The sequence below is a fragment of the Canis aureus genome, chromosome 20 (genome assembly GCF_053574225.1).
Source record: "Canis aureus isolate CA01 chromosome 20, VMU_Caureus_v.1.0, whole genome shotgun sequence".
Classification (NCBI taxonomy): Eukaryota; Metazoa; Chordata; class Mammalia; order Carnivora; family Canidae; genus Canis; species Canis aureus.
Window position 1 is genome coordinate 29645819 of NC_135630.1, and position 16098 is coordinate 29661916.

General features: G+C 45.6%; 1 protein-coding gene and 1 long non-coding RNA gene across 13 annotated transcripts in view; one reads left to right on the forward strand and one right to left on the reverse strand.

Moving 5' to 3' along the window:
* The window catches only part of MYO7B (myosin VIIB), an 86293-nt gene that overhangs the window by 56142 nt on the left and 14053 nt on the right, over positions 1-16098 (reverse strand). For 6 of the 7 annotated variants that reach the window (XM_077861246.1, XM_077861243.1, XM_077861247.1 and 3 more), the window contains exons 3-8: positions 10239-10352; positions 9892-10044; positions 8246-8430; positions 5139-5260; positions 865-1007; positions 47-160 (exon numbers count right to left, since the gene is read on the reverse strand). In XM_077861246.1, coding sequence (XP_077717372.1) covers positions 47-160; positions 865-1007; positions 5139-5260; positions 8246-8430; positions 9892-10044; positions 10239-10352 — 831 coding nt within the window. Of the gene's footprint in view, positions 1-46; positions 446-864; positions 1008-5138; positions 5261-8245; positions 8431-9891; positions 10045-10238; positions 10353-16098 lie in introns of those variants that run through there. The other variant, XM_077861249.1, reaches the window with a different exon arrangement.
* The window catches only part of LOC144291634 (uncharacterized), a 40229-nt gene that overhangs the window by 970 nt on the left and 23161 nt on the right, over positions 1-16098 (forward strand). For 2 of the 6 annotated variants that reach the window (XR_013358990.1, XR_013358992.1), the window contains exon 2: positions 12615-13508. The exons of 3 other annotated variants lie outside the window; for them this stretch is intronic. This is a non-coding gene — a long non-coding RNA (uncharacterized LOC144291634). Of the gene's footprint in view, positions 1-12614; positions 13509-13761; positions 13827-16098 lie in introns of all 6 variants that reach the window. One more of the 6 variants, XR_013358991.1, reaches the window with a different exon arrangement.

A 16098-nucleotide genomic window follows, 5' to 3' on the forward strand; every position in this document is an offset into this window, starting at 1 on the left:
GGCGGGAGGGAGACGCGGCGAGCAGCGCGGGCGGGGCGGGCCTCACCGTGGTCAGGTAGTGGTACTCGGAGGGCGTCCCCAGGCTCAGCAGCTTCTTCTCCTCCGCGGTCATCCCCAGGAGCATGCCGTAGAAGATGTGGTAGTTCCGCTCCTCGGGAGCCTGGAGGGGCAGGTGTTCCAGAGAGCCTGGCAAACATCCCCCTGAGGCTGTGGGGCTTCAGGACTGCTGCCCCTGTCCAGCCCCGTCCCAGCTTCTGTCCCAAGGTCTGGCAACCAGATGTGGCTCTGGCATCGACCAAGGGTCGATCGGCTCTGTCGATGACCTCATTATGGGCCTCCAAGGCCAGCTCAGGCCCACAGCCCCGTGCTAAAGTCCACCCACCAAGCCCAGCAAACACACAGCTCCCTGGGCGCTTCCCTGCATCTCCACTGCTCCTCCCAGCCCTGAAGGCATCTTGCCTAATGTTGCAAGGGGTGGGGGTGGGGGGGATGCCAGGATCCAGTTCCTTAGCTGGTGACTGGCCTGGCATTAGAATTAATTCTGGTAGAGGTGGACATAAGCACCAAAGAATGTGCAACATGATATGGATGGAAAAATCAAAACGGAAAATCTCAGCATTTCTTCTTCTTGAATACTGGGAAAAGACCATCATTATTCAATTTGAGGGGTCCTTGGCCCATCTCAGGGTACGGCCAGGGTTCAGTGGCAACCAACTAAGACCCATGAAGGTTTGGAGAGGTTCCTGGGGAGGTCTGAGAGTGCTGGAAAGGAGCCTGTCTTGGAAGCCTCCTCATTCCTTGGCTCCTGGTCCTGGAGTGGGTGGACATTTCCCCAGGACCAATGCAGCAGAGGGGAGGCCTCACCTGCCGGCAGACCCGGGACTTCTCCAGGAGAAATTGCTCGATGCGTGCGCCCTCAATCACCCCATTGGGGTTGAAGTGGATGTCGATATATTTCCCAAAGCGGCTTGAGTTATCATTTCTGATTGTCTTGGCATTTCCGAAGGCTGAAGGCAGAGGGTGATGCCCACGATGGGAGCAGAGAGGAGAAAATTTACTTTTAGTGGCATCATTGGAAAGGCTTCTAAGAGGAGGTGGCTGAGCCTAGAGCTGAAGGATAGGTAGCACTACACTGGAAAGTGGTGGCAGCTGAGAGTATGCTGAGAGGAAGGCAAAGTGCAAGTAAAGGCACAAATGTCAGGAGGCATGAGGTATGTTTGCAGAGTGAGAAGTTTGGTTGGAGCATAAACCACAGGAGGAAAGCAGTTGAAGATAGATGGAACTAATTAGTAGCATAAAGACTTGAGTGCCAGGCTAAGAAGCTTGGAATTAGTCTGTGGAAAATGGGGGAGGCACAAAAGCTTCTGGGGAGTATGGGAACAGATTTGTGTTTTACAAAGATTGGTCAGGCTGAAGCAGGGGCTGGGTTTGAGAGGGCAAGCTTGCAGGGGGAGTAGTAACAGCTGGCAGGGACCAGGATCAGAGGAGGAGGTCAGACTGAAGGCATTTGGATTGCAACATGATCCAAAGTGCATTTTATAGAGCTCTTTCTGCAAGAGCTCTTTCTGCAAGCCTCTCTAATGTGACCCACCATAAGAAAAACACTTTGCATTGTGTCTTCCTGCATACACATCCCTACCTGTACACATAATTAAAAGAAAATATTCAGTACTGGTTCTAACCAAGAGTGGCATTTTCTATTTATTTAGTTTAATTTGTCCTAAAAGACTAATTTCATGACCCATTGGTAGGTTGGGATGCAGGCTGAAAATACCACTATACAGCACTAGTCCCATGAGAAGGAAGAGGGTTCTTTGGTCTCCCGCTTGAGAAATCCCCACAAAGAGCAGAGTCTCCAAAACGGGCTAGCTATGCTCAGGAAACTGACTACATGTTGTTTGGCCCAGTGGCAGATCTCTCTTCAAGAAAGAACCTGGGGCTCCTGGGTGCCTTGGTAGTTGACTGCCTGCCTTTGGCTCAGGTCATGGTCCTGGGGTCCCGGGATTGAGTCCCGCATCAGGCTTTCCGCAGGGTGCCTGCTTCTCCCTCTGCCTATGTCTCTGCCTCTCTCTCTGTGTATCTCTCATGAATAAATAAAATGAAAGAAAGAAAGAAAGAAAGAAAGAAAGTAAGAAAGAACCTGATGTAGGCTCTTTTTGGTAGAAATTGATAAGCTGATTCTAAAGTGTGTATGGAAAGGTAAAGCACCTACAATGGCCAAGTTTGAAAAAGAAGAACAAAATTGGAGGTCGTGTGCTACCTGATTGCAAAACTGACAAGATATGGAACTAAGCTACAGACATCAAGACAGTGTGGCACTGGCAGAAGGGTAGTCAGAGAGATCAATAGAGCAGAATAGAGAACTCAGAAACAGACCCACACGTGTATGATCAACTGATTATAGACAAAGGTACAAAGGCCACTCAATGCAGAAAGAATGGTCTTTTTGACAAATGGAGCTGAAATTATTGGGTATCCTTATGAAAGAAAAGAAGAAAAAGAAAAAAAAAGTAAGAAAAGAGCAGAAACTCGATTCATACCTTGCACCATAGAAAAAATTAACACAAAATAGATCATGGGCCTAAATGTAAAAGCTAAAACTGTATCACATCTAGAAGAAAACATAAAAGAAAATCTCCCTTAGGCAAAGATTTCTTTCTTTTCTTTTTTTTCCTTAGGGAGGAGGGTGGGGCAGAAGGAGAGAGAGAGAGAGAGAGAGAGAAAATTTAGCGTGGAGTTGGACATGGGGCTCAATCTCACGACCCTGAGATCATGACCTGAACCAAAATCAAGAGTCAGATGCTTAACCGACTGAGCCACCCAGATGCCCCAAAGATTATTAAATACAACAGCAAAAGCATGATCATAAGAGAAACAAAGATAAACTGAATTTTATGAAAATCAAAAACTTCTGGCCTGTGGAAGACACTGTTAGAAAAAGAAGGGCCAAAATAAAGATGGGGGCAAAATATTTGCAAAACATGTATCTTCTAAGGGGCTTGTCTCCAGAATATATAAAGAACTCATAATTCATTAATGAGGAAAAAACTCAATTTAAAAATTGGCAAAAGTTTTGAATAGATACAGAGAAGATGTGCAGATAGGAAATAAGCCCATGAAAAGGTGCTCCACCTCATCATCCAGTAAGGAAATTTGAATTAAAACTATGAGACACCACTCCATGCCTATTGGAGTAGCAAACAGCCACCCAGCCAGTACCAAATGCTGACGAGGATGTAAAACAACTAGGACTCTTGTATTTTGCTGATGGAAATGCAAAATGGTACAGCCATTTGCGAAACATTTTGGCAGTTGCTGACAAAGGTAAATGGCTCACCATGTGACCCAACAATTTCACTCCTACTTGCCTATTCAGGAGAAAAACACATGTTCATACCAAAATCTGTGTGCAACTGTCTGTAAAGCTTTGTTCATAATCACTAAAAACTATAAACAGCCCTGGCGTTCTTCAGCTGGCAAATTGACAAACTGTGACACTGCTATATTCATAAAAGAAACAAATTATTGATACAGACAACATGAAAAATCCCAGATCCATTAAGCTAACAAAAGTAGCCAGACTCAAAAGACGACAAACCATATGATTTCATTCATATAACCTTCTGGAAAAGATAAAACTATAGGTGACCCTTGAACAATGTGAGAGTTAGGAGTGCTAACTCCTCGTGCAGTTGAAAATTCGCATATAACTTTTGACTCCCCAAAACTTTACTACTGATGGCCTGCTATTGAATGGAAGCCTTATTGATAACATAGTGAATTAACACATTTTCATGTTATATGTATTATGTACTGTATTCTCACAATAAAGTAAGCTGGAGAAAAGAAAATATTATTGATAAAATCACAAGGAAGAGAAAATATATTTTTAGTACTGTACTGTATTTATTGGAAAAAATCTGCATGTAAGTGGACCTGCACAATTCACACTCATTGTTCAAGGGTCAACTGTAGTTTTGAACTGTAGCTGAACTGTGTAGTTCAAGGGTCAGCTGTATGGGGGAGAAAAAGACAAATCAGTGGTTGCCACACGTTGAGGCTGGGAAGAGAGTTGACTATAAAGAGGCATGAGGGAAGTTTTGGGGTGACAGGAACATTCCATATCATGACTATGATGGGCATTCTATGACTACATGAGTTTGTCAAAACGCACACTGGACATAGACAAAGGTGAACTTTTACTCTGTTATAAAGAAACAGAGAAAACGTGCTGACTGTGGCTGGTCACTGGGGTCCAAGTCACACATTTCTGGGCTGCCCCTAGCAGAGACTGAGCAAGGGGGCTCTAAGGCCTGGCATTGTGCCCAATGCAGGCTTCCTCGAATGGGCACTTTGCTCTGAACTCCCCCTTGGAATGGCCAAGACCTGGCAAATTTGCACGTAGCTTGAATCTCATCCTGCCCTATTCCATTCTTCCCTTTCCTGAGTGTCCTACAGGTATCCCTGTCAAGCATCCCTGATGCTTTTCCTGTCTTTTCCTGCTACCTCCCCCTTCATCTTGCTCAGGGATCACCCCTCAGTAGAACTCTCTCTCTCTTTCTATATTTTTTAAAGATTTTATTGATTTATTTGAAAGAAATTGAGAGAGAGAGAGAGAGAGAGAGAGAGAGAGAGAGAGAACAAGCAGGGAGAGAAGCAGAGGGAGGGGGAGAAGCAGGCTCCCTGCTGAGCAGGCAGCCAGACCCAGGGCTAGATCCGGACTCAATCCCAAGACCCTGGGATCATGACCTGAGCCAGAGGCAAATGCTTAATGCACTGAGCCACCCAGACACCCCCACTCTCTTGCAGTCTTAACACCAGCTTAGCCACTGCTTCCCTGGTGACCCAAACTGACACATTCAACATTTCCCAAACCAATTTCATCTCAGGGCCCTTATTTAAAAGGAATACTTGTTTTGATGATCCTGTGGAAAACACACTTAATGAAAGCCTGTAAGGTCATTACTTTTTTCCCCTTTGTGTCTCCCAAGAACCCCCACACTACCATCCACTCCATGCTCGTTTTCCTGTCCTGACAGGCTACAATCCTGTCCTTCCCCATGGGCACCTCCTGGCAGGAAGGTTCCAGCTTGCAGGGCCTGTGGAGGAGGGCTGGCCAGTGGAGGGTGAACACTGACCTTCCAGGATGGGGTTGGCCTCCAAGACCTGCTGCTCAATCCAGGAATGTTGGCCACTGACGGTGGCCAGGAACTGCAGGATGAGCTTCGTGGTCTCTGTCTTCCCTGCCCCAGACTCACCACTGCAAAGAGAGCATGCAGGACATCAGTCAATAAAACGGCCATTTCTTCAATACCCTCAACTGTTCTGCAAACCCACCACAGGCCTGCTTTCTGGTCTGAACAGAAACTCCCCTTCCCTGGGCACACATTCCACCACATTTTCACTGTGGGTCTCAGCTGTCTACTTTGTGTTAGTTATTGGTGTGATTCATCTTTTCTGCCCTGCCTTGATGCAAGCCCCTGAGGCGTTGTGTGTCTGGTTCATTTTAGTGACATGGGCCCAGTGCTCAGTAACTACAGATGAGTGAACAGGACTGGACATTCAACATTCTTTCTGTGAGCACTGAGTTTATATTGTCCGCAGAGGGGAAACTGTATTGGTCCTTTAGAAAGACAATGTGGCACAGGTAGCAAAAACCTTCAGAATTATCCTAACTTTAGCCTAAGAAAATAATCCCAGAATCAGAAAAAGCTTTCTCCACAAAGCTTTCTGGTCATTAAAACATTTTAAATCTATCACTACAATTGCAGAAAGTCAGGGGCACCTGGGTGTCTCAGTCGGTGGAGCATGTAACTCAGGGCTGTAGGTTTAAGCCCACATTGGGTATAGAGATTATTAAAACAACAACAACAACAACTAACAATTGCAGAAAATTAGAAGTAACATAAAGCGGGGAGATTGGTTATGGTCCCTTTGGTCAGAGAATATTATGCAGCCATTAGAATCAAGTCTATACAGAGTTTTCAATAATGTGGACAATGCTTATTAGGTACAGTAAAATGACAAATGTCCTTACTACTCAGTATAATTTTTTTAAAGATTTATTTACTTATTTATTATTTATGATACATACAGAGGGAGAGAGAGGCAGAGACACAGGAGGAGGGAGGAGCAGGCTCCATGCCGAGAGCCCGATATGGGACTCGATCCCGGGACTCCAGGATGGCGCCCTGAGCCAAAGGCAGGCGCCAAACCGCTGAGCCACCCAGGAATCCCTACTCAGTATAATTAACTAAGTGGGTAGCAAAAGCCTTTACTCCCCAAAAGTAAAGGAATTTTTTTTGGAGAATATTTTTTCTGAAATTTTGTAAAATTTTCATAGTCAAGATATATTAATTTCATAATGGTGAGATATGAAAACTAGTTCTTTTGAAGTTTCTTAGGGAGTTTAGGTTAAAAATATACTCATGTCTGGCATATAGGACACACTCGGGTTTGTAGTGATTACTATTACTGTTATTATTAAGGCTTGCATGTCACTTTTGTGTAAATTATTTTTCATTATGGAAAATGTCAAACATTACACATGGAGGCTGAATAGTGTCTTGCTAATAAAAGCAATTCCTGTCACCTGGTTAGAAATGCAGACTCCTGGCCCACCCAGCTCTTTTCAGTCAAAACCTGCATTTTCACAAGATCCCTGGGAGATTCTCACACCTTACAGTTTGCATTATAAACTCCCACAGTCCCATTCCCAGCTTCAACTCCTGGCCAATTTTATTTCCCATCCCGTACTATTTTGAAGCAAATCTTAGAAAAATATTATTTCATCTGAAAGTATTAATTAAAAAAAAAGTTTTGATTAAAAGTGTTCACAATTACAATGCCAGCCAAATCAGTCCAATCAACAAACCTCCACCAGCTTCCAGGCCAGCCTGGGGCTCAGCTCTGCTCGAGAGGCCTCTTGGGGTGAGGCTGGTCCTCCCAGTACTGGGGGGCAGATTGGGAGCACACAGGCAGAGCCCAGATGGGAGATGGAGCACCAACCCTCCTTGGCACATAATTCCATGCACTTCCCAAGAAGTGGAAGTCACCCCAGGACACCTCTCTGTCTTCTTTTCCAGTGTCCTGGGTTTAAATTCCCTTTTTAACAACTGTGTGTCTCTGGGAAAGGATCTCAGCCTCTCTAGTGGTAAGCCCCCCTACCCCCTGCTCCCTGCCACCAACAGTAAAACAGGAATAAGAATATCTACTTCAGAGGGTTGCTGAGAACAGTAAATGTGATCATCTATGCAATAGGACTTCATTCTAGTCTCTGTGCCAACACCCTGTTCAGAGAGGCCATGCCTCATCTGTCCTCCACCTAGAGCAGCAGCCCCATCACTGTCTTTCCTCTTTCCCTGCAGTGTCTTTCTTCAAAGCTTTCATTACCTGCCTAAGAAATTGGCTTATTTATTGCCTGTGTGTCTCCCCTTCTAGAATGTAGACTCTATAATGTAGGGATTTTAATCCCTTTCATCTGCTGCTGTCTCCCCATAGTAGTACAATGCGGGGCATACCGCTGGAGCACGATGGAACCTTGAATGAATGAACAAATGAATGAATGAACAAAGGACTCTACTATAACTCTAAGCAATGTGCCCTGGAAGCAAATTCCCCCTCCTCCTTCTTTTCCCTCTCTCCCCCACTTCCCTCTATACCAGGAGGGCCTGTGCAGGAAGCTGGGAGGCCAGACCAGGCAGAGGACCTTTGAAGCAGGGTCAGGACCTGGACTGGAGGACATGTCCCTTCTGGGTCCTAGCAACCTGAGAGCTGGCTCTTAGAGCTTCTGCTACCTCTGTCCTCACCTGAGGCTTGCCCAGAGATGTTTTATTTTTAGTTTGACCTCACCTGTTTGACCCCTGAGCCCCCAAGCATCTATTGTGAGTCTCATGTCTAAATGTGCTCTCCCCATTTTTCCTTCTTTGTCTTGGGAAATATTTACTGAAGGGTGAGGCAGTCCAGGCTCTGCTGATACAGTGGAAGAGCAGGTTCTGCAGGAAGGAAGTCTTGGAGGGACTTGTCAGGGTGGGGGGGCAGTAGGGGTCAGGTGCAGGTGAGCTGGTGTGCTGTTGCGGAAAGTGGTTGTAGGTGAATGGGAACCCCTAAATCAAACAGGCCTCATAGGTGTGCTGGTTGGGAGAGGTTTAGGGAGAGGAGGTGCTCCCTGCTTTACCAGATAGTCAGAGGCAGTGTGCCTGGCCCACCTGATCCCCATCAGGAACATGGGGAGCCTGAGCCCCACCTGATAATGCAGCACTGGTCCCTCTTGTTCCTCTTCATGTTGAAGTAGCAGTTGTTGGCGATGGCAAAGACATGGGGTGGTAGTTCGCCCATGTGACGGTTGTAGTACAGCTGTACCTGCTCCAGGGTGTAGAGGGGCAACACTTGGAAGGGGTTCACGGCCATCAGAATGGAGCCTGTGTATGTCTGGGGAAGGGAGCAGATGGTTAGTGCCTTCTGCTCTGAAGGCCAACACTGCCTGGTCCTGACCGTGGCCTTGGGTGCAGCCCACTGAGGGCTACCAGGCCTGGCTGAGTCTGGTGGGAAGTGGGTCTGATTCTGGGCCAGGGAGACAAGACACTCAAATGCTCAGATCCTCCTCTGGAAAGATGGGGGTGTTCACTATGAAGGAAAGCTGTGGGTGAGTGCTTTCACAGGGAGATTAAATGAGGTGCTCTACATTAAATGTTTAGCATCCTCTCTGGTGTTTAGAAGGCTCAATAAAAAGGGGCTGAATTTATGACATGAGTCTTCACTGCCTCCCACAGGGGCCTCCATGAGGCTGGTCAACAATTGTAGCCTCCACTGATCCTCCTAGGATCCTCCTAGGATCCCCACCTGCTTATCTGGAACCCCCAAGATGCCTGGCTGCCCCTCTGGGAATAGGACAGGGATGGCCACCTTTTCAAGTCACATGATTATCCACATTCTAGTTTTCATCTTAGGAATGGAGAGTTTAATCTCTGACTCCGAGGACTGTGACAACCAGATAAAAGAATGCAAGCATAAGCTCTTTGGAAAGGATAAACTGTAATTCCTTTTAGCTTATTGGTGTTATCAGTTCCAAGGGTTCTGACTCACATTCAGCCAGAGTGGACTCAGCACGTCCTGTCCCCTCTCTCCCGCAGGGCTTCCTCACTCTCCTGACCAGGCTTCCCCTCTATTTGGGGTCCATTGCCCACTCTCCTACTGCTTTGAGCATTCTAAAAGGGCTGCTCAGAGTCACACCAGCCACCTCTCCCTAGGAGAGGGCCAGGCCCTGTGACTTCCTAGGCCACACCCAGTTAGGGTGGGCTGGTGCCAGTTTTGAATGCTGCTTCTCCTGGGAAAATCTGCATTGGAACAGGGATGGGAGACTTAGGGCTGGAGTCAGCCTCCCATCCACTGTTAGGATTTGGGAAAAGGACTCACACCTTCCCCTATGGCCCTCCTGGCTATCACAGGACTCATTTCACAGAGGGAGGGCAGGGGTGTTCTGGCTGGTGACTCTGTCTCTGCCATATGCCTACGAAGGGGCCGGGCAGACTATGCCTACCCCCATGGTCTCTGGTTCATTTGGCTATCAGAGCAGACCTTCCACTCAGCCACAGACGAAAGGAAGAAGTAACACTAACTGAGCACCTTCTGTGTGCCAGGCACTGTGCTGGCATGCTACATGTTAGCTTTCTGAGACCTCAAAGGTTATTATCACCCTATCCATTTTGGATTGGAGCTCAGGGGTGGAGAAGCCCTAAATTCTTTGCCCACCTTACACCGTGAGAGCATGAGGAGTGGGGACTGAACCAAGTGTGCTTAGCTCCAAACCCACAGTGCTTGTTTTTCTCCCCAGCCAGATCAGTGCATGTGGATCAGGCACCCTGGATGAAGGGGTAGAAATGGAGGACTCACATAGATCTTGTGCTGCCGGTAGCGGATCAGGAGGTTGTGCACCATGCCTGCCTCGTTCAGTTCCCCCAGGCGGATCATGTCATCCACGCCTTGCACTGAGTTGGGGTGCATGGGGCTGAGGGTGTCAAGGTCTTTTGCTTGGATCCAGTGTTCCTAGAATGAAGGAAAAAGACTCCCCTAAGGGGCGGCCTCCACGTGGTCCAACCTGCTGCTCCTCTTCTCCAAGTTCTCAGCAGATCAGCTGACATGGTGGCTGGACTAGTCTCTGACTGAGGTCAAGGGAAATCTGAGGCAGGATTAGGGCAGTTTGTGGATGGGGGTAGGGATAGGCCCCGGGCCACACTGACCTTGCCTTCATCATCTACAACCAAGATCTTGCCAGGCTTTGTTTCCTTGACAATGGATCCAATGGCCACACTGGTCTTGTTGGCAGAGAGGGGGTTTAGCCACACATGATCACCCTGGAGAGCAGAGAGAAGACAGTGATCAGATACTTGTTCTTCATTCCCCTTCCTGCTCAAGACTTACCCTCTCCTGGGGACTGTCCCTTCTAACCAGGACCTCCCAAGATGGCTGAGGTATACTCTCTCCCCTGCCCCTTCCTCCTGATTCTCCTTATCTTTCCTCCTCTTTCTTTTTCTGCCCTGGCCTCTCTTGCTCTTGCCAGAATGGTAGTGGGAGATGGGAGGTAGCAGTGAAAGATTCTCTGGCCTAGCTTGGTTCTAGAAACAGACAAGCCATATTTGCAGTGTAACAGTCCCAGTGTGAGGTGGAAAAAGTCCTTGCCCTGTGAATAGCCCAATAGCACCCAAACCCTTTGGGTAGGGAGAAGCAAAGACTAAATTCTCAGTAGGTTTCTGCTAGCCTGCAACATGGCATTGACCCACATGAACTTCCTTCTGATCCAAGATAGCTCACCCCATTCAAAGAGGAGTCATCCAGAAGGAACAGGTCTATATATAAAGATACTGAAATCCAAAAGGAGGAAAGGAGAAGGTAAATAATACTCACCAGGAGAAAACCAACCAATGAACCAACCAACCAGCAAAACTGCCATACAACAGTGGAAAGTTGTGACCAAGTATTTCACCACGGTTTCCAAAATCTTACTGAAGAGTAGAGCAGGAGCAAGAGTTCAGAAATTAGAGGCTGAGACAACTGAAAAGGATGCAATGTGAATTGGCAAAGCTCGCAAAAGAAATGGAAGAAAAGAATAAACATGGACCAGAAATGAAATCAGAATTGGAAATAGTAGGAGAACAAGCACTGCTAAAAGTACAGTAAAAGTCACTGACAGGAGAGAGTAAGCAGAATGAACATAAATTTTTAGAATGAGGATCAGGAAGAAAAAGATAGATATGGAAGATGGACAAAAATACACATAAGTGTCCAAAGGAGATTACAATAAATAAAACCCTGTGTATATTTATTTATTTATATACATTTACTTTTTTAAAAAAGATTTTATTTATTTTGAGAGAGAGAGAGAGCGAGCATGAGCAAGGGGGAGGGGCAGAGGGAAAGGGAGAAGCAGACTCCCTGCTTAGCAAGTGCCCATTGACAGATGATCAAATAAAGAAAATATGGTATATACATACAATGGAATATGATGCAGCCTTAAAAAAGAAGGAAATAAAAAAAAAAAAGAAGGAAATCCTGCCATATGGTGCATGACGTATGTCAAAATGGATGAACCTCAAGGACATTATGCTAAGTGAGATAAGCCTGTTGCAAAAAGAGGAAGCTGCATTATTCCACTCATAGAAGTACTACTAAAGTAGTCAAAAACATAGAAACAGAAAGTAGAAAGGTGGTTGTCAAAGGCTGGAGGAGGAGGGAGGGAAAACTGTTTAATGAGCACTGAATTCCAAGTTTGCAAGATAAAAATCCTCAGATCTGTTGCACAAAAATGTGAATATACTTAATACTGAACTGTATGCTTACAAATTGTTAAGATGATAAATTAATGTTATGCTTTTTTTTACCACAATGAAAAAAAAAGAAATCAAATAATTTTTTACCCAGCCAAATTGTCATTCCAGTGTAAAGGTAACAAACATTTTTGAAGAAGGAATATTAATTATCCCCATAAGACCTCTGGAAAAAAAATTGGGGCACAAGCTTCTGTCAATAATACAAGGAATGAAAATAGATCCACAACAACACACATATCATGAAACTTCAAAATACTTGGGACAAAGAGAATATCATGAAAGCTTTCAGAGAGAAAAAAATAAGTTTTATACAAAGGCTCAAAAATTAGAATGGTATCAGATTCCTCAACAGCAATGCTGGAAGCCAAAAGACAGAAGTTTATCTAATAAACTTAGATAAAATAAGTAAACTTTGCATGCAGATCTGATCAAAGCTAGGTTTTTTGTTTTTTTAAAAAATATTTTATTTATTCATAGAGACACACAGAAGAGAGAGGCAGAGACATGGGCAGAAGGAAAAGCAGGCTCCATGCAGGGAGCCCGATGCAGGACTCGATCCCAAGTCTCTGGAATCACGCCCTGGACTGAAGGCGGCACTAAATCTTTGAGCCACCAGGGGTGCCCCAAAGCTAGGTTTAACAATTTGGGGAGAAAATAGACATGTGAGTGCCCAGGGTGGGGGTAGGCTTGAGGACCTAAGGCCTTTCTTACATGGCGGGAAGTCAGTAATAGATGATTCCTGAAACCAAAAACTCAAATAAGCACTGTGAACATGTTTTTTCCTAACAGGGAGGGAAATATCAAAGAACCATCTAGAAAGTTTGATTGGCAGTCACCTCAGTGGAAGAGAAAGTGGGAAACTAATTCCTATACAACTTTATAAAAATGAAAGCTAAATTAAAAAGAACAGCAAGGAACAGTGCTGTAGGATACAGAAAACCAGCATGTGCAACGTATTGGGCTCAGTGAACTAATCAAATCACATCAGAAATCTCAAAGGCCCAGTAGAAGCTTTCTTACAATGAGGATGGAATTGCAGCGTGCAGCTGAAACAGCTGGGAGCTCACCAAAGCAGGAAGATTAAAAGTCAAAGGTAGATGATGGGCATCTCATAGCAAATTTGACATTAACCAGAGATGAAAAGGAGAGGCACCATTTCTGATCTAGACTGAGGAGGTATGAGCCCAAAATGGGCTAGAAGAAGAAATCAAAGAACATGACTTTTGTCCTCTCTATTTGGCCAAAGCTCTCCTAGGAAATAAATGAGAAACAAGGTAGCAGAAACTGGAGCTTCCTTGTGACCTCCATGAGCAGGAAAAGACTGTGCAAGAGCAGCCAAATCAGGAAAAAGAATAAAAGAAGAGAAAAGCACCAGCTGTCAGCTGCAAAGAATGTAAGAGTCTCTACTGAGATTTAGAAAACAGAGGAGGATTTGCAGAAAGCAGGGAGATCTTGGAGTCCTCAAGAGTCCTCACCGCTCTTCATAATGGGAAATATCTGACAACTGGCTGCAGGAAGAGCTCTTGCTGGAGAGAAGGTGGGAGTGCCCCAGCCTGATATTGAAATTACTGGGAGGAAGCCCAAAGACCCAAAGCCATAAACAATCCGATTCCCAGAGACCTGGCCCTTCACACTAATGTCTCCCAAAAAGGGTGGACTCTGTTGGCCTACTCGCTGAAACAGGTACGGTGCCCTGATACTGTGTGCTCACCCACTGTCTTTCTTTTCCATTGTAGAAGAGGCAAGTCTAGAAATGGTCTGTGTCTGCATGTACTTAAATAAATGGAAAGTCATATGGGTCATTGAGGGATCTCCAGCAGCAGGTCTCTGGTTTAAGTTCCAGTGCAGGTCCATCAGTAGACCCACAGAATCCTGTCCCTTCTGTAGGGACAGATGGCATAGTTACTGCTGGTGTTAAAGATCCTGTTTTTCCCAGGAATGCCTCCCAGTGCCTGGTCATTGTACCACCTCCCTATCTGACGAAGTATGGATGAAGATAAGGTATGATCAATTTACTTACCATCAAGCAAACAAATGTTTATGACTTCATGCATCAAGACTGGGCCAATCTAACAGGTGCTTTGAATTTCAAAATATATCCAACAAGTCTTGTGCATTGAAGGGTTTCCAGCCCCTCTGCCCACAAGTATGTTAACATTCATAGTCCTCATTTGGAAGAAAGATGGGGTTTTATTAACGTGTCTGAAGAACCATGCTCAGCCCAGGGCCTTGGGGTAGCTCAGAATGTATGGCAGCACCAGGCTCTGGGTTTTCTCTTTTGTCCATGGGGTGGGAGGTAGAGAAGCTGGTAATCATGGCAAAGAGAAAGGTCTATTTGCCTGTTCATCCTTAAGTCAGCTACCTGGTGTGTGCATGCACATGATGGGATCCCCAAAGCCAAAATCCGGGAAAATCTAATGGTTGAAACGATATACTGGCAATGCAAGATCTAATTATCTTCTTTAAAAGTCTTCATTTTTTTGTTTGAGGACTTCCCTCTCCTCAATTCATGGGGTTCTTGAGGAGTACCACCCCTTCTACCTCAGGGGTGGGGCAAGTGATCCAGCCCAATCTACTCATACCATATCCCCTCAGCTGCCAGAAAGGGATGCTGTATACAATGCATAATATATAAATCCTTAGTGTGTGGTCCAGGCCAGGGCTTCCAATAGAAATAGAATTCTAGGGAACCCTGGGTGGTGCAGCTGTTTAGCGCCTGCCTTTGGCCCGGGGCGCGATCCTGGAGACCCGGGATCGAATCCCACGTCGGGCTCCCAGTGCATGGAGCCTGCTTCTCCCTCTGTCTGTGTCTCTGCCTCTCTCTCTCTCTCTCTCTGTGTGTGACTATCATAAATAAATAAAAATTAAAAAAAAGAAATAGAATTCAAACCACACATGAAATTGAAAATGTTCTAGTGATCACATTTAAAACAAAGAAAAATAGGTGAAATTAATTTTATGAATGTTGTTATTTAACCCAATATATTCAAAATATTATCATTTAAATGATGGGTGAGCAACATAAAAATTGTTAGTGAGATGTTTTACATTCTTTGTTCATATTGTGTCCTTGGATCTGGCATGGGTTTTTTACTTAGAGCACATTGCAGTTTGTAGCAGACACATTTATAGCACTCAGTACTGCCTGGGGCTCATGACACCACTGTGGACAGAGCAGATTCAGCCCTGGTACTTACCACCTGCTCCTAGTACTTTCTCAGATGCACCATAACCTGGATCCCTCTGAGCTTTTGTGTGTGCTATTTCTCATGCCTAGAGCACTCTCACCCACTGTACACCTTCAGAATATCTAATGATCCTAAAGTTGTTTATCAAAGTTTGGGAATTTATGTGGCTTGGAATGACCAAGTTTAACCCTCAAAACAATGGTGTCATTATTCCTACTTCCCAGTGGGACACTTGGGACTAATGCATCCCATGGGTATATTCCTTTGTGAAATAAGCCTGCTTTGCTTTGCAATGCGTGCTCCTCATGCTCCAAAATGGTATCAAGTTCCAATGTTTGTGTGTGATTTAGTTACCAGAAGCCCTTGCAATCTGAATTTTGAGACCACATGTGTTCTCTCTCTAGCCTAAAACAGCCCAACTCTATTCTGGAAAAAAAAAAAAAAACCCTAGCCAGCCTTCTGTGACTCAGATAGTTGGAGGGCTTGGTTCAGGAGCCCTTGGCTGCTGGGGGATGCTGTCCCCTTTCAGCAGTGTGGATCTAGCAGCCAGAAGGAGACAATGGCCACTTTGTGGCTTTGCATGCATCTAAGAATAGCTGGGGCATTTTCTTATCAGAAACGAATTTCCACTATCTGGCTTTCCTGGGTTTGGGTCAGAATTCTGGAGTGGGTTGGGATGAGGACTCTCATCTGGGCTCCTCCAGCCCCCAAGGTTCTCTCATCCTGCATGCACTACCCCAGCTGCCCAGAGGCCCGTGCCCCCTCCCCTCCCCCAACCCCAGCACAGGGCAATGTCTCATTTGCTTCCTTCCCACATGGGGACATCTCTTGGCCACTGAGACACTGCAGGCACTTATATGTTTGTTGAGCCGAGAGAAGACAGTGCAGAGCCCAAGGTGGAGATCAGGCCCAGTATTTTATCTCCATCCACTCTAAGTAAGCTCCCTGCAACTGTTACAATGAGACAACGGAAGAGAAATCCCTTTGTCAAGGCATTTAAGTCCTATATATAAGTGAAGGATTACCACCCAAGTGTGGCCGCCTGCCCAGGCCCAGAGACGGGCCAAACTTGTTTTCTTTATATA